Source organism: Camelus bactrianus, chromosome 18 (genome assembly GCF_048773025.1).
Source record: "Camelus bactrianus isolate YW-2024 breed Bactrian camel chromosome 18, ASM4877302v1, whole genome shotgun sequence".
NCBI lineage: Eukaryota > Metazoa > Chordata > Mammalia > Artiodactyla > Camelidae > Camelus > Camelus bactrianus.
The window spans coordinates 11428736-11446354 of NC_133556.1; the positions used below are offsets into that span (position 1 = coordinate 11428736).

General features: G+C 45.1%; 1 protein-coding gene across 6 annotated transcripts in view; it reads left to right on the top strand.

The window, feature by feature from the left end:
• Positions 1 to 17619, top strand: part of AUTS2 (activator of transcription and developmental regulator AUTS2) — a 1021698-nt gene that overhangs the window by 714869 nt on the left and 289210 nt on the right. For all 6 annotated transcript variants that reach the window (XM_074345970.1, XM_074345974.1, XM_074345973.1 and 3 more), the window contains one exon: positions 9865 to 9894. In XM_074345970.1, the coding sequence (XP_074202071.1) occupies positions 9865 to 9894 (30 nt within the window). The remainder of the gene's footprint in view (positions 1 to 9864; positions 9895 to 17619) is intronic.

The following is a 17619-nucleotide window of genomic DNA, read 5'->3' on the forward strand; positions in this document are numbered from 1 at the left end:
TCTTGCTGTCTTTTTTTTTTTTTTTTTTTTTTGCCTGAGGTCGTCAGTGTCCCTTAGGCAGGGAATTGAATCCTGCAGTCCCACTTAGCATGGAAAGCAGGAGCTACGCACAGCGCTTCACAACCTTAGGGTCTGGGAGGAAGACCAGTCCGCAGCAGCTTCATTACCTAGGGAAGAAGAACTCCGAGTTACAGGCACTTTAGGACAGATGCTTTTACTTTGAGTGCTGGCGAAAATACAACTATTGAAGGCAAGTGGATGAAAAAAACACCTCTGTTCATACTACCCTGATCATTTAATCTATTCACATTCATTCTGCCCTCCTGAAGGTGAGTCAAGCCAGGGTGTGTCTGCAGAGTGGCAGCACCACTTCTCCCCTGGCTAGGGCGCCTGGTGGTCACCAGAGGTTCCCTGCAGAACACAGAAATGTTTCCTCCTCTACCAGGAGCTTCCGCGAAGAGCTGGAGCTCCACCGGAAATGTGGGACATGTGAAGTGAGCAGGGGGACAGAGGCAGGAGGAATCCATACCTCATCAAATGGTTGTTGAGCATATTTTAGGGTCCTGAAGACTACACTAGGTCCTGTGATGGTACCAGGGACACCAGACTGCTCTCTGAGGAACTCATCACCTGCCAGGAAGCAAGGCTTCGACATGTGATGTCAGTGGAGGGTTGTATTCTGTCTAAACTAGAGCCGTTAGATTTCTAGCACCTGGCACACATGCTCTTAAAAGAAAAATCTCAGTCTTTTTGAATAGTGAATGAACGAATGATCTCTAACATCTATTGAGTGCTTCCTACCTGTCCAGCACTGTTCTAATCCCTTTTCCATTTATTGTGTATTATTATATTTATTAATGCAGTGAATGCTCTCAACAACCTCATGAGGTCGATACTATCAAAAGCACCATTTGATAGATAATGAAACTGAGGCACAGAAAGGCAGGTTGTTTGCCAGAGGTCCTACAGAGTACATGCGGTGGAGTCAGGTTTCGAACCCAGGCCACCTGGGTCCACAGTTCCAGAAGAAGCAGAGTCAGATGGTCTTTCAAGAGCTTGTCAGCCAGCATTTTGTTCCAGAATGAGGGCACCCAGGCTTTGTTATGTGCTCATCTGGCTCTGACTTCCTTAATACTTGAAGCACCCTCCCCCTTTCTAGAACTCAGAAGAGTGCAGGCCAGCCCCATGAGGTCCCACCCCACCTCTCCCCTGGCCCCGTCAGTCCTCTCATTTGTAGTTTCTCTTACTGAGCACATTTCTTAAACGAGGAAGGTTGCTCTGCTTTAAGGACATACAAATGGCTTGCCCTCACCTGTCAAGCATGATCCTTGTATTTTACCAGGCCCATTATGGACGCAATCTTTCTGTCGAAAATTTGCATACCTCCTTTCTTGAAAAGTAATGACAGCAATTTCTTTCCCTCCGCTCACTTTCTGAGTGTCTCATTTAACGGCACCTGTGAAACCGACAGGCGCAGAGATGAGAAGTGAAAGAGAGCAGTTGATTAAATCATCATCAAGTCGGGCCTCAGAAAGTCAATTCTGCTTGCCGTCTGCAATGATATCCTTTTATCTTAAAGTAATGAGCTATGGCACTTCTGCATCGGGTAATGCGATAAGTTCTATTAGCATGTTCCATTTGCCTCACAAGCAAGGGCAAGTCATTTTAGCTAGCTCATATCACTGCAATCAAAGCAATTGGCTTCCCAGGCAGAGAAGAAAGGGAAAAGGCTCAGGGTGATTTCTATGGATCACAACACAGCGGAAAAAATCGACTCTTGTATTATTTTAACCCATAACATACTTTTCCTTTTTCCTCATCAGCAAATTTGGGCTTTATTACCTCACACAGGACTCTGAAGAGAACCAGGCTTTAGTGGAAGCAAACCTTGGGGGCTCAGGCCCCACCCAAAGGAGCAAGCAACTATGATCTGGAGAGGGCAAATTGCAGCATTACTGGGGGTCACAAATAGAGCCCTGCCAAAGAAGATAGCAGAGGAGGTCTCCTTGGTAATAACACTGTGGTCTCATAATAAACTCTTCCTTCACACCGTCTTCAAAGTCGTTTGTAATAGGTCCCCAGGCAGGTACGGATTAATGCTATTGATGACTTAGAATCAGTAAATCAATGACAAAAAGGGAAAGGATCTGTTGCCTAATCTTAAAAGAGATGGTTTACAAATCACCTGGCCCTAGACTGTCAGTTTTACCTTTGGACAAGAAACTCATTTTTCTCATTTTGGCACTCACTGAGGCTTGGGAGCTCTGGGTTTTAAGTAAATTTCATCTTTGGGGTTTATGTATGTTTATACCTGGCAAAATGTGACTTCCATTCTCCTAAGGGAGAAAAAGTGCTGAACGCTCCAAAAATTTGTGAAATACCCACTTCTTTCCCTATACTTCCAAAAACCCCACGATATTTTAATGAGCTAAGTTAAATTTACAGCATATAAATTGTTTTATGAACTATGACTGGATTTCCAAGTGACAAAAGGGAAAAAATATTGAAAATTAACTTGTGGGCTGGAAAACTTCAGGTTGGACAACTTGATTTCTTGCAATATATTTGTACTTCTAATGAGCGGTCAGAATGAACCTGGCACATAGTAGGCACTTCAGAATTATTTATTGAATGAGAATGTGTGATCATCTAAGACCCTGGAGGGAAAATAAGCCCCCTCAGATCACATTGCTTGTTTGAGTGCTGGCCAGTTCAAGCTGAGAACTTGCAAAAACTCCGGATTCTGAGAAGTCCCCCAATAGGAATGCAAAGGTTACCAGTACAGAATTCCAGGAGCTTCTGAAAGTTTGTTCTCCCTTTTGCCTCCTAAACAGCTGAAGGTTAATAGCCCTTGTATCATTTTCAGAGGTGCTCATATTGTGAATATCAGAAGCTTATACTCATCTGTTAACGTATTGCTGTTTTGATCAGGCTTTTATTTTTTCTGAGCTGTGTTACTTGATCACACGTGGTTATCGTGGAGCTACAGGGGAAGCCGGGCCAATGGCGTCGTTTTACAGTGAGAAACCTCAAACCATTTTCAAGATTAAAATATTTTTTTTTCTTCTAGGGCCCCAGTAGTTTTAAATTTTACTTACAGTCCAAAGCCAATATGAGAGCAACATAAGCAATGTGGAAGGAGAGCTTTGTGGAGTGCCAGCAGGGAGACAAGGTCAGAGCTGCCGTCTGCGGCCCTGAATGGCTGCCCAGTTTTGCACGTACAGGAACCGGGCCGGTGGGAAGATGGTGGTGGATGTGTTGTTAGTCACCGTACTGCTACCTGGCTTCTTTAAATAAGAAAATGAGTGTCGTGTTTTCTGCAGGTGGCTTCTTCTGAAATTGCTGTTAGGTGAGGGATGTCTTTATGTCTTAGATAAACCACCTGCCCCAAAGGGGAATCGATTTGTTTTGTTACCAGCAAAGTGAAATTGTACTTGATGTTAGGTGCTGTAGTGTACAAGTTGGGGGTTCTCCCTCATTTTCCTCTCACTTCCTTTAGGCAGAAAGAAGAATAAAATAACTTTGTTCAGCAATGGTGTTCAGCCCTGACATCTTGGGTGGCAATGATAAATGGATTTGTGATACGAAATAACTGTTCCAGCAAGGTCCATTGAGCAGAATAGAGCGCAATGCCCTCCTCAATGTCACTGTGTGTGATATATTCAATGATTGCCACTTTCTGCTTAAGAATGCATTCCATCACAAGGTCCCTGGAATTCCATCTTGTTCCTTCATTCTGAATGAGGCAGAGAAGTGTCGCAGACCTTAACTGATTCCGATTTGGATCGGAGTCTTGAAACACAGATATTGAGATTCCCAAAGGGAAGCAAGAAATGTTTGCTTTTGAGGAAGTACGATAAAATGATCATGTCTAAAAGGCCCAAGCCTGGGCCTTTTAATGGAAAAATCTTTTCTTTAGGGCCCCAATTCTCTTGACTTTGCTAAGAATTTTAACCCTGCCCAGTGTACAAACATGCATCCCATTGTATGAAGTAGACAAGTTAGTCAGTGTTTCCTATGCCTTCTTTCTTTTGAATTACGTAGTTTGCTTAGGCTGTGTGGAATCAGGAATTCTAAAAACGAGAGAGATGGATGTGTCAGTATGACGGAGCATCTGCTGTATCTCAAGGCCTAGAGAAAGATGAACCCAGCGCTGCCCTCACCTGCACAGAGCCCACACTCCAGCAGGGAAGGCTGTTGTGGCCAACAGTGGAAATACAGTTTTGTAAGGGATGGAGACAGAAGCAGTTGGTTCTAAGAAGAAAATTGGAATTCTAAGAATTGTTAATTTTAAGAGTATTAGAAGATTCATAGAGGGAACTGTGTATTTAAAGGTGAATTAAAGGATTTTACCTAGAAACTTGGAAGAACAGAATTCCAGCCAGAGGAAATTGTTAAGTGCAGAGATGGGAAGGCCTGAGGGTGTGATCGAGCGTGCTGAGGTGTGGCTGCAACAAGGGATGTGTTAGGATAGTGTGGATGCAGACTGAGGCCAGACCTTGAGCTGTTTGTAACTAATCTGCTGCGAGGTTAGTATAGCAGTTGAAAGTAAGCATTTGAGAACTTTTTTGGCAATTCAACAGAATAATTTTATATCTCTGAAATCTAATAATAACATATTTTTGTCTTTGCTTTTCTTTTTCATTTTTCTAGCAATTAATTTTTATTATATTTTACAAAGTATTGGTCTACAGCATATAATAAATTTAAAAAAAGAAAACAAAAACAAAAGGTCCTCTACAGAAAGCTTGAGAAGCACTGTGTTGGAGGAGTGGTGAAAAGTGGGGAATGGGAGAGTTAGAAATAGTGTAATGAGTTTTCATTGGCCTCTAGGCCCTGGGAAGTGTCATGATCAAATTGAAATTTAGGAAATCCATTCTGGTCAGTAAGGACTTGGATTAGAAAAGAAAGAGAACCTAGGCCCTGTGAAGCAGTCATGGGGGCCTTGACATGGTAAAATAAAAGTCTGAACTAAAGCAGTGGCCATGGCCATGAAGATGGGGAGGATTTAGAAAACAGAATTGATACTGCGGGGTAAGAGAAGGAGATATGTCTGCTTAAGAATGGAGTCAAGGATGATGACCAGACTCTTCACTTGGGCAGCAGAGTGACTGCATGGTGATGTCATTACCAAGACCGGCACGGGAGAGGGGCAGGTATGGGGTGAGCAGAAGCTGGTGAGTTCGCATTTAGGTGGATACTTGAGCCTGAGGAGTTTATAGGGTTTCAGGCAGGGAGTATAACAAACAAAAAACATTAGTTAATGATAGTTAACATCAATTGTCTACACTTACACGTACTGTGCCTTGTCTAAGTTGTTTACATGTATTAACTCATTTTAGTCTCACTTTCTTAAGAGGGAAATGCCATTGTTACCCACACTTTACAGATAAGCAAACTGAGACTCGAAGAGTTTAAATAACTTTCCCAAAGCCCCATAACTGGCAAATGGTAGGCATAGAGATTTTTTAGTCTCAGCATATACATGGTAGGTGGAACCCAGGGAATCTTTAAGGACTCCCCTGGTAATCATACAGAAATGATAGACCCACAAATGCAGCTCTAGGGAGACAATGACATTAAAGAATATGCAGAAAAGGAAGGGCCATGGAAAGAGTCTAGGAAAGAGCAATATTGGTGAATGTGTACAAGGGAGAGATTCCAGGATGTTCAGTGGAAACAGTCCAAATAGCCAGCACTAGGGAATTTTTTTACTAGATTATTTACAACCCATACAGCGGATACAGTGCAGCCTTTTCAAAAATGTGATTTTACTGGGTAAATTTTACTCATTAAACTAAAATATTTAGCATGTGAAAACAAAGCAGGTTACAAAATGGTACGACTTCATTTTCTTTTCCTAAAATCTGTGAGTGAAGGATGGAGAGAATGAATGGAGGAAAGACTTGAAAGAAACGTGCAAACATGTCCACAGTGTTTATCTGTGGATGGTAGGCTTATGGGTGATTTTTTAAAATGTATTTAACAAGTATGTATTAATTTTCAAAAGGAGAAAATATTGAGTGGGGGTGTTGGTTGGTTACTTGCAGAGTTTAAGAGGTGGAATTTCTCTGGGAAAGGGAGAAGTTGCCTCTGAAGGTTCGGTTTTAATTTGGGAAACAAGAGGGAAGAGCAGGTGAAGGGGAAGTTGGGTGCTGATGGGCTGGGATGCCTGGAGGTGCTCAGGTTGGGAGCTAGTCTCTTTCTAATTCTGCCTGCGAGGCATGTGGCTTGGATTTCCTGCCTCCTCTTTCCCTCTTTTGTCTTTAGTGGGTTGGGGTCATGTCTTTGTCTGAAGGCAGAGGGCTTCAGAGCTGGTTGTTCCGTTTCATTCCTGGGTTTTTAAATGGAGGGAAATGTTTTCAGCTGTTCACAAAGGGCTTTGAAATCTAGTCATGGAGAGTACTCTGTCCCCTGGTTGTTAGTGTGCAACCTGTTTGCTAATAAACCAGTATGGGACCCGATGTCAAAATGCTTAAAATGGTCAAATCAGCTGGGACCCCGTTTCTGCATCTGACATGCCTTTTCCATTTCCCAGCCCCACGCAGAACGTAAACCTGCATCAGGAGGTGGCTCCACGTGAACTCTCATAAATTGGAGTGGGTATCTAGGGAGCGGGGAGCAGACACTTCTTCTTTTAACCTTTCAAGACCAAGAATCATTTGGCTAGAAATCCACAGCGTATTGAACTCAGGGTGTGAAAGCCGTCCAGTGTATTAAATGTGAATTTGAGACCGTGAATTCTCCCCACACCGACTCTATAAAACAGCCTCCCTTTTTCATAAAGCAGGCCCATAAACCGCTGCCAGCCAAGCAGAAAGACTCCTTAGGACCGTGGCCCGCCTTCCGTCTGGGGTTGTCAACAAGCCCCCTTTATGAGTGGAATAGACCTCTTGTATGTGTCGAGCTTCTGGCTCTTTACAGAGTGTGTCAGGAGCCAGGCTCGGCAAACGTTCGGCGCTGTTTGCTGAGTGCATTTATTGCCTTTGCATAATTTATGAGCTGGAGGGGTTGACCATCATTCGTCTCTGCCAGGGGCTGGCACTCGAGGCTCCAGAGAGCGGAGCTGTAAATTGGATGGTGCGCTCCTGCTGAGCTCACGGCAAAGTCCTCGGGTCAGTGTGGGAATTTAATACCAGAAATGGAACTGTTTTCTCAGCGCACCATGTGGGCCCCAACGCAGCACAGACTGTTTTGGCAGACTCTGCGACTGGCCTTGTCGAGGGGCTGTCACTCACCCGGCATGTTGTGTGGGGAGCCTGAGCATTTTTAATCGGCTTGGCATCCGTGCTGCTTCCATAATGGATACCAGTAGGTCTCAGTTCTTCACCATATGCTTAACTCTGGAGACAAGGTGCTTCTGGGTATATCAGTAATTGCTTGATGCAGAATTAAGTGGACCTTGAAATTAGAACTGGACTGTTGGAAAGCGGGAAGCTTAACACTTTGATAGAAATAACGGTTCCCAGAGACGTACTGCTGTTCTGGTGGGGGGAAGGGGCAGTGCTGGTTCTTCCCCGGCTCCCCATTCCTTCTGCCCCCGCACACCAGTCCTTGGGGGGTGTGGGCAGTGCCCTGCCCCAGCCTTCAGCTGTCCTTGATTACCTCACAAGGCGGGCCATGAACATCTGGGAGAATGAGCCTGTCTGGCAGAATCCTCTTTGCTCTTCCACTCCCCTCCTGAATCATGCTTTGTCAGTCTTGAAAATGTGCCTGGAACTCAGGAACCTCAAGGAAGGCTTAATTAAAGGCATTGGAGAAACCACACATTCAGAACTGTTGTGCTTTATCTGTCTGGTGTTCGAGGCCTTCAGGGTCTTCATCTCGCCCATCTTCTTTCTCAGCTGGTTTGACTTATTATAATAGAGCAATCACTCATCAGGCAGAAGAAGGTTTAGACAGTCTGAGGTTGGAAGCTTGGTTGAAAACAATGGTTAAAGCACCGTCACTGAAACTGTGATACCCCTGTGGCATCGAGGAGCCAGTGGGATGAGTAGAACCCTCCTGGCCATAAGGTTATGACGCGAGTTCCTAAATGCTTATTGAATAGACAGCTTAGGCTGGAAAGAAGAAGCAGTTCCCCAGTTGAGGCTTAATATGGCAAGGTGCCCATTTGGATGGGGGTTTTGTTACTTTCAACTGAACGTACTCTAATGGTGGTATAAACAATAAGGTAACTTATTATTATCTGAACAAAAAAGTCCAGAGGCAGGCTGCTGTGAGATTGGTTCACATGGCTCAGTTGTGCCAGGATTTTTCTTTCCTTGTTTTTGTACTTCAGCTTTTGGCCTCATTTTTGCAAGGTGGCTGCCACAGGTCTGGACAGCACATCCACATGCAGTGAGGTTCAAAGGCAAGAGACAAGTGCTTCCTGCTTTTCTCCTTTTTTTTTTTGAGGAGAAAAAGGTTTTCCAGAACCTTCATCAGATATTTTCTCAGGTCCCAGCCAAAAATGGGTCTTATGGCCACCCTTAGCTGCAAAGTTGGGAAAGAGAGAATATCTGGCTTTTTAAATCTCAAAACGTCTCAAAACTAGGGAGAAGGGGCTATGAATGGCTGTGAGTGCGTAGCCGGCAGTGGCTGCTCTGTAAGCAAGTTTATTTCCTGTTTTTGTTCATCGCCACACCAATTCCCTTGTCCAGGTGGCCATACTGAAAAACTTTGGCATCATCCTGACTCGTCCCTCTTACTTGCTTCCACGTTGTGTTGTCAAGTCCTGTTGGTTCTACCTTCAGAATTGCTCTGCTGTCTGTTCTATACTTTCTTAAACTATGCACCATGCAGATTTGGACAGTGTGACAGTTGCCAGCCTGGTGTCCCCCTGACCTGGGCCTTTCCGCTCTCTCCTCCACCCCACAGAAGAATCATCTTCATGGAGTAGGTGCAGCTCTGATTACGCCCCAGCCCTGCTCAGTGGGTGCGTGCGAGTTACCTCTACTGCGAAACTGAAAGCTCCATTAGGGCCAGTCCTATGACTTGATTGAATATCTGACCAGCTTAACAGTACTTACCAAGGGCTGCTGAGTGAGGGGGTGGATATATTTATCTCCTGAGTATTTACTCTAACAAAACACATCTTGTTTTTTAAAAATCAAATATTGGATAACAAAACACTCTTAGTTTTTAATAAAATTTTTGTGTTCTTTTTTCCCTTTACTTCTAATGAGGAACCCAGTGCTTTGAGTTAACTACCATTTTCTGGTCTTCTGAAACCAAACTCAGCAATTGGAATTTGGGGTCTGTTAGATATGGTGTGAGTCTCCTGCCCTAAGACTTTTGTTTTGCCTGTATTGCTGATTTGTTACCCGGAATTCTTGTCCTTGGCTTTACTAGAGTACACCCCTGCTTTCCCCTGGGGCATCACAAGCGGTGAGCCTGCCCGTCATGTTCAGTATCCTTCAGAGTCCAAATGAGAGAACACGATGCCCAGAACTCTGCCTCTTTTCCTCTAGAAAAGCACCAGGAGGAGAGAGCCATTCACCTTAGCTGAAGGTAGAACATCTCCGTTAGAAATCAATTTTGCTCCCCCACTGTGCGATCTTCATTCACCTCCATCCCGTGGCCAGGTTGGCTCCTCTGTGGACGTCCCCTCTGTGGGGCAGTGAGGGTGCTCCCTGGGGTGATCAGCTGACCGCAGGTCAAGCCACAGAGCACTGGCGTCATATGAACTGGCATCAGATGAATTCAACAGAGCAACTTCTCCGCATTTTGCTTCTGTTTCTGTTTACAGCACTTGAGCAGAAGAAACTTTCCAGTTCAGACAGTGTTTCCCATTTCCTTTGCTTGTCTTTTTTTTTCCTGTAGCAAAAGCAAAAACATATTCAATTTTTGTACTAATGCTTTTTTTTTTGTCTTCCTTTTCAGTGTGACAGCGACAGTGACCAGGAAGAGAAGGTAAGCCTCCCTCCTCCACCCATCATGGGCACGGTGCCTGAGCACCACGAACACCGGGGTCTCCCTTACACAGCTATTGGGGGGGGGTGCAGCTTCACATGGGCAGCACCTCTCTTCTGCCAAGATGGGCTTCATTCATAGTGACGCTTCCTGTGATAAGAAATAATGAATTTAGCTGTGAGAGCCACTTTTTCAAAATAAGCCTTTTAATACTGTATATATGTGATACTCAGTTTTCACTTTATAGAACCAAGAAGAAATTATTTATTTTAATAGCCATCTGGTTTTTCTTGTTTAATCCTTGATTGGAACATAAAGTGTGCATTTATAATGTCATTCCTTCATTTCTTTTACTGACTCATATGCTTCTTCCTGCTTTTCTGTACATATTGACCTTCGCGATAGAAATGTCAATGGCATGTTCCTAGGAGTGTCTTTGTGGGGGCACAGGTGGGCGGGGGCTGTCAGATGGGAACTGCTCTCTGGTTGTCCAGGTGGATGGTCGGGGGCAGGGCAGTTCTTCCAGCAGGTACATACTCTGGTTCGAGGCTGATGGCACCAGCCTCTGCATCTCCAGTTCCACATGGATCAAGAAAAGGAGCTCAGGTTGGGACTTTCAGAAGATTGGATCACAAACTGGTAAAGTGAACATTCTGCTGCCTGCAGCAAAGGGATTGTTTGTGTGTTTGTTCTTTCTTTCTAGCTGTCCCAACCCCCCAGCCAAATTTCTTTCCAGATTAATTCCCACTTTATGTATTTCATAAAGAGTTACCAAATATCATGGTTTCTATATTGCTTGGCACCAGAAGGAAGGGACATGTTCTCCCTTGGCCAGTTTCTGGATCTGTCCTGCAGAGCTGGTCTTACTGAGCCCTGTTCTCTGACTCTTACCCGCTGCGTGCTTGCGGATTTTACTCAGAACCCTGCCGGGTGGGATCTAGTGGGATGTTTCCGTCAAGCCCAGAATTTTCCCTCCTTCTCTGCTGCCAGCCTCCAGGAGAGACCTAAAGGCTCTCGTTCTGTGCTGTCGTTAATTTGAATTCAGCATATGTAGCCTGTTATAAAATGCGAGACATCATCATTTGAGCAGGTCAAGCATATTCAGATGAAGACAAATGGTGCTTATTTGATTTCCTTAAAATCAGGAAATGAAAAAAGTGCTCTCTGGAGAAATCATGTTCTGCCTGACTTGGATGATAGACCAATGCATGTCCCCCGGATAAGAACAGGCTCTCGCCTTGAGGTTTTTATCTCTGAAGGACGGCGAGGACTGTCAGCTTGCTGACATGTGCATTATCCATGTCATTTTAAACAAAGTGACCTATGGAAGGGTGCGCTGTGCTGTGACATGGTAATGGGCTGTTGGATGACAGTGAAAGTACACACTGGAAAGGGGCTGCGGATTCTTCTTTTGTTTAACTGACAAGTAGGAGCTTCCTTCCCCTGGCCCACAGGAGTCTTAGCTCCCTGGGAGTCGGTCCCCCGTGTCTCAGGCAGCCAGTGTGCGGTGGGTGCCGGAGGCGTGTGGGCAGCAGGAGAGGGGCCAGGGGCGTGCAGGCCCCTCCCACATGGTAGTCGTCGTCCTGTTGTGCCGGGCAGCCCAGGCACCCAGGGAGGGACTGGGACTCTCTGCCCACTCCAGAAGAGCTTTTACAGGTGATGTTCCATCTCCCCTTCCAAGTGGGTGGCACCTCTCCAAGGGGATGAGGCTTCCTCGGGGTTTCACAGCCAAGCAGACATTCTTTCTTTAAAAGACAACGTGAATTTGGGAAGTGTCACAGTCTCTAGCAGTGGCAGGAGCGGGTAAGGTCGCCTGGTGTTGCCTCCCATGCAGGTGTCTTGATCAGCAATCTCAACCTTGACTGCACTTCCAAATCCCCCGGGAGCTTACAAACCCCAGTGCCAGTGCTGCATCCCAGGCCAGCTGTCTCAGACTCTCTGCTGGTGTCTAGACCCTTTTCTAGATGGCCACCTAACTCTGGTGGTGTCCAGGATTATCAGAGCTCCCTGTGGTTTTCAGAGGCAGCTGGAGGCCAAGGTGTTTGCTGCATCCTAAGAGCAGCTAGTCATCTCCTGGGACCTGAACCCCCAAGTCTTTGCTGCCCAGGCTCCCATCTCTGAGCGTAGGAAGCAGCAAAGTGTCAGTCCGAAAAAATGGGCAGTGGGAGGGTAGCCAGCACCCACGTCTCCGAGTTTGGGATGATTTCAGGGCAGTGGAGAACAAGATGTCTGTAGGCAAGTCCACGGGAGGGGTGATGATGGGGACCCGTCGGGAGTGTTCCTCTGACACATGCACGCTTCCTGCCTCAGCTGCCCCGGTCACTTTTCCTGTGACTGTGGTGGCCCTGCAGGTCCTCTTCTTAACTGAGGGCTGCCTCACAACAGCACTCACATCTCTGTCCCTGCCCTCCACCCCCACCCTCCGAGGGCCCCCAGCAGGAGCAGCCACTACTCTGTAATTGCCATCCTTCCTGCTTGGCCCTGTTAGAGTTAAGACTGTCAGGCTTCTCATTTTGGATGAGATTGTCTGGTGTTTATTACCGACTTTAACACCATCCTCCCAGACTTCTGCTCTGCACTGGAGCCTGGGCCCCCATCAGCCTCCTCTGTGCCAGAGCCTCTTGCCTGAGCCCCCCTCAGAGCCCTGGAGCTAACCTGGGCGGCTTTCGTGTGCTGCTTGGAGGATTCACATTCAAATCTGAATTGCTAATAGTGGAAAAGATGCCACTCAGTGTCCTGGGATCTCTTCAGCAACCCCACCAGGGATGCTGTTGGAGGCAAAAGTGAGACTTGTAGGGGACCCACTGGGATTTCTCTCCGGAAGACCTGTCATTCTCTTACTCCACAGGGATCTGCAGAACTGGCGGTCTAAAATTAGGGTACTGTATTTCACACAGCTGACGGAATTAAGATAAACTCTGCTTTCCTCTGATATGAAGCTGCAATTTATAAAATGATACCCTTACTAATTAATGTAGAAGTGACTGGGAAAGGGGCTAAAAAAGCAGAGCTCTCCATAAATGCAGGAGACATGCTTGCACATGGAAAAGGCTTTGATGGGACACTGAGCAAAGCTCCTCTTAGCCTCCCTTCCCAGCCATGTGAACACATTTCACATTAATGTCACAGGACCTGGGAGACTTTGGTGAAGACTAGAAATTGGGTGGAGGATGAGGGAAGGCTGGGAACACCGCATCCTAGATTCGGGGCTGTTCGTCGTTGCAGTGAGTGCAAAGTGAAGAGGCAGCACTTGGCACCTTAGTCACCCAGATTAAGCAATTATTCCAGCCCCCCACGTGAAACGAATGGGTATCACGAGAGCAAAGAGGCAGTACACATTCTTCCACATATTCACCCATATTTTCTCTTGTTTCCTCTCTTTCTTTACCACTGGCAGCACCCCCATTGTACTAAGAAACCACTCCCCATTTGGTTAGAAAAGCAATGTGGTAATTAAAAGTAATTCTCTTTCCATTTACCCACCTCTTGTATGTTTTGTGGGCCATGTGACAGAGCTGGCTGGAAGGCACAGTGCCCAGTGGTCAAGCATTTGGGCCTCCAGGTCTGGCTCGTACTCCTTTGTAGCCACAGACAAGCCTTGGTTCCCTCATCTGCCAAATGGGGGTGACAACAGCCCCCCCACAACTAGTTTGTAACAATTAAATTGGCTCAGTGCCTGGTCCATAGTCAGGGCTCTGGAAATGTTAACTTTCATTAGTTTTCCTCAGAGCCGAGTGAGAGAAAATCACTTGGGGAAAGAGGGAGGCTGTTCTCTTCCCAAAGCTCAGGATCTGCCAGAAAACCTGCCAGAGGATGAGGGGTGTGATATTTTTCTTCCCACTAGAACTGAGGCTCAGCCTTCATCCCTGAGGACACTTCTTCCTGCTGCAAGCTAAATGGAAGTGTTGTGAAGTTTGGAAGTGTCCCCAAACAATGCTTTTTAAGTTCCTTATCCCAAACATCAGGCTTTCCTTTGGGCACCACCTGGAGCAGAGAGCAAGCCCGCTGTCCTGGAGGGACCAGATGGTGATTCAGTGGGTGGTCCAGCCCTTGTCCCACTGTCAGTTCCCAGATACCCAGCACAGGAGACAGGGTCTGATTCAGTCCATTTGGGGTGGGGCCACAGCATCTGTATTTTTTAAAAAGCTTCTTAGATAATTTTGATACACAACTAGTTGTGAAAACCACTGCCTTATTAAAAAAAATGTCAAAGAGAAGCACTTATTTTCTTCTTGTTTAATGCTCTTAAAATTTTGACAGCTAGGAGAAAGACTTGAAAGCCGTAGAGATGGGGTGTGTGTGCTTATGTTTATAGACGTGTGGTATACACGTGTGTGCAGGACGCACTGACACCGTCTCTTCATAGATGTGAACCGTTCTCCTTTTCCTGGTGAAGCTTTTAACAGAACTCCTAGTTGCAGTTTCCTCTCTCCGGGCTTTTAATGAGAGAAATGACCACCTGGAGAAGGTTGCTTGGTCCCGTGATGTGCTCACCAGTGCCCAGGACAGCCTGCTGGGACCCTGGTTAACTGCAGATGCAGAACCACAGAGTTTCCATGTCGGCTCCCTCTCCCTCAGCATGCACACTCTTTTTTGGTGCATTTAAATTTTTTAATTCAAGCTAAATTTGTTGTGTTTGATCATTTCATATTCACTTGTGTGGGAAAGGGGAAGCTTCTAAGAAAAGCAGGAAGAAAACCGACAGAGGCTTGTGTTCCTAACTCAACACAAACCACATGCCTAACTTGGCTCCTGAAGGACTGAGAAACTGCTGAGATGTCAAACTGAAGACTGGGCGTGTGGCTGTGCTTATAGTGGAAGAGTCCCATCCCTTGATTGGCCATGTTTCACACTTGGTAAAGATTGTGCACCCTCAGCAACTTTCCAGAAGCTCAGAAGGCCTTCACTGTTGCTTGTAGAAGCCCCATCCTTGGTTTTGAAGTAGGATGTGTTCTGATCGGGAGACAATGTAGAGATGCTGTCGTACTTTGCAGGTGGAGAAATGAATTTTCTCCTCCCTTCTGGGTTTCTTAGCAGCAAAGTGAATAACGATTGCCCAGGAGGAAGAGTAGGGACCCAAGATCTTGTCTTTATATCCTTAACATTTAGTATAGTACCTGGCACAACTGAGGTGTTCAGTAATGTTCATTGTTTTGCTAAATTTGCCTTTCTTTTCCTGGATATTCATCTTCAAATGGAGGGGATAAGTGAAACAACCTCGGAAAACCGGTACTCGAACCTGAGTGCACCTTGTGTCAATCCCAGTGTTTATCTTCTGGACTCCCAACGAGTATGTGGTCTCTTCTCCAGCCTTTTCTATTTCTCTTACAATTTAATTTTCTCATAAGACACTTCTAAGCCATTTATACATTTCCCATCTTATTTGGGAAATTTCTAAAGTTCTTGGCTGGGTCTCAAGGGCTTTCTGTTTTGGATTCCATGATGCCCATCCAACTCAACCTCCAAGATTAGGTCTGGGTCAAACTGACATTTTATTGTTCTTCCACATCGCTATATTTCCATTAGCATAATTCCAGCCTATCCATCCCAACTTCCTATTGATACTATCCTTGGATTTAATTTCTACTGCAAATTTAAATCCTGACTCTCATTCATAAGTTCTTCTCTTTGTCATGTCATAGCATTTTCATGCCAAACCACAAATCGCTTCACTCACATTAAATGTGTATGTAGCATATCTATCCATTACCCCTATGTCATGTACGTGAAAAAGACAGATGTTATAAATGCACAAGGTTTTTATTAAATAGAAATGTGTAAGATGAATACTCGAGTTATTGGAAATTGGTCAGACATCTTCAGCTAAACAAGAATTTCTTAGACTGAATAGCAAAAAGAAGAGGTTCTAGATTCTCCCCTGTTCGTCATGGGTGAGTCACGGACAAGGATACTTAGGACATCTGGTTTCTGACTTCTCACTAACCACGTGTGTGGCGTTGGGCAAGTTACCTAATGCTGCTGAGCCTTAGTTTTGTTGTCTGCAAAGTGAGGCTGGATTCGATGATGTAGCACTGCATATCCTGATTTTCTCTGTAGCTATTTACCTGGGCCCCAGCGACATGGCAGACCCAGAGGGAAACGTATGTGAGTGGATTTTCTCTTTGCCAAGGCAGAAGGAAGGCTGTATGAAAATTATCTCCATCCTTTCACCTCTCTCAAATTCCTAACAGGGAATAAACACAGTGGGCAGGTCCAGGCACATCCGTGTTGGCTCTTTCAAGTAACTTAAGGAAACATACATGGGCCTCTCCTCTAAGCAAGGTCATTAACTCTTTGTTGGTTCTTTCATTCAGTCATTGATATCAACTCATTTATTTTTTATTCAAGTACCTACTGATGAACCAACATGAACTTGACGGAGTTGCTTGACTCTGTTGGGTCTGTCACCATGCACCTGTCAATAGGCAGCAGAAAAGTTAGTTTAATCTCGTTCCTCAGTTGCCCTGACTGTTTAGGAGAGTGTGGGAACTAGTGAAGAACCAGTTGACATAGTATGTTTCAAGAACTCACTTGATTGGTAATAATCAATATTATTTGACCTACAAAAGGAATTCTTCTGGAGACATCTAGGGTTGAATACATGATTCTACATTCCCAGAGAAAAGGTCAGCTGCTTTCTTTTAGAATGAACCGTTGGCTTGTATTCTGTGGCTTAGCTGAAGGGAATGTTGTAAAGCCAAGGAGGAATTAGGTGGAGGCGATGGCTTTCAGCCTCATTAAATTGACCGTGAAAATCCTGAGCCACCGAGAGTCGGGAAGATCCTAAGCAGAGGCGTTCGTACCAGTGATGCCTTTAACTTGTGGCTTGTCATTGAGTCTAGCCTGGGCTGTTCTTTGGTTGTTAGAAGTCTGCCTGATTCTGTATTTGGGTTCGAGAGTGTTAGTCCTCAGTAAAGATGCACACATTTCTTTTTGGTCACACACGTGTATTTATGTGTGGGAGTTATTGTCTGAGTTAATCTCCCCTTGGCAGCTTCTGGATGGTGATGTATAATTATGGGTAATTATTCCTCATAACTTTGCCATTGTGATAAAGAAAATAAAATCTCTGCATTAGGATGTATGAATAATTAGCCAAACTTTATACTCTCGGAAGTCTCAGAATTCAGTGGATGGACGTTATTTTTTCTTCTTTCCTTTCTTTTCAAAGTTACAGCTGGGAAGGTTAAATTGCGCTACTTCTAGAGCTTTTCCCTGTTAGTTGGTGTGAGGATCACGTTGAGACACACTGGCTGTAGACCGACAGGACGTCTCCAGTTACGTGAAGAGTAACCAGAGTAGCTTTTTCCATTGCTGTTCCAAACCAGGTGTGTTTCATGGTCTACCAGTTACATGCATATTTACGGAGGCAGTGAAATGAATGGAGCATTTGAAATAAAGACTAACCAGGAACCCCCGGGATGGGCGGTGTGGTACCCAGCGTAGTCAGTTAGGGCTTCATCTTTCCTCTCTGGGATTCTTAATGATTTTTTTCAACTCCCTAACTTCTTGGTTAAAAAAAATGTAGATGCTACTCATTTCTTGGGAACAGTGAACAAATGATATTAGGATCAATAATAACTAAATAATAAGATGGAACACTATTTCACATTGTATAGAACATTCCTCAGAGCACTTTTTACATATATTATTTTATTTTATATGACCTGTTTGTTTATTATGGGGATCTCTGTGTGTCCTCAGATACAACATTGTTCATCATCT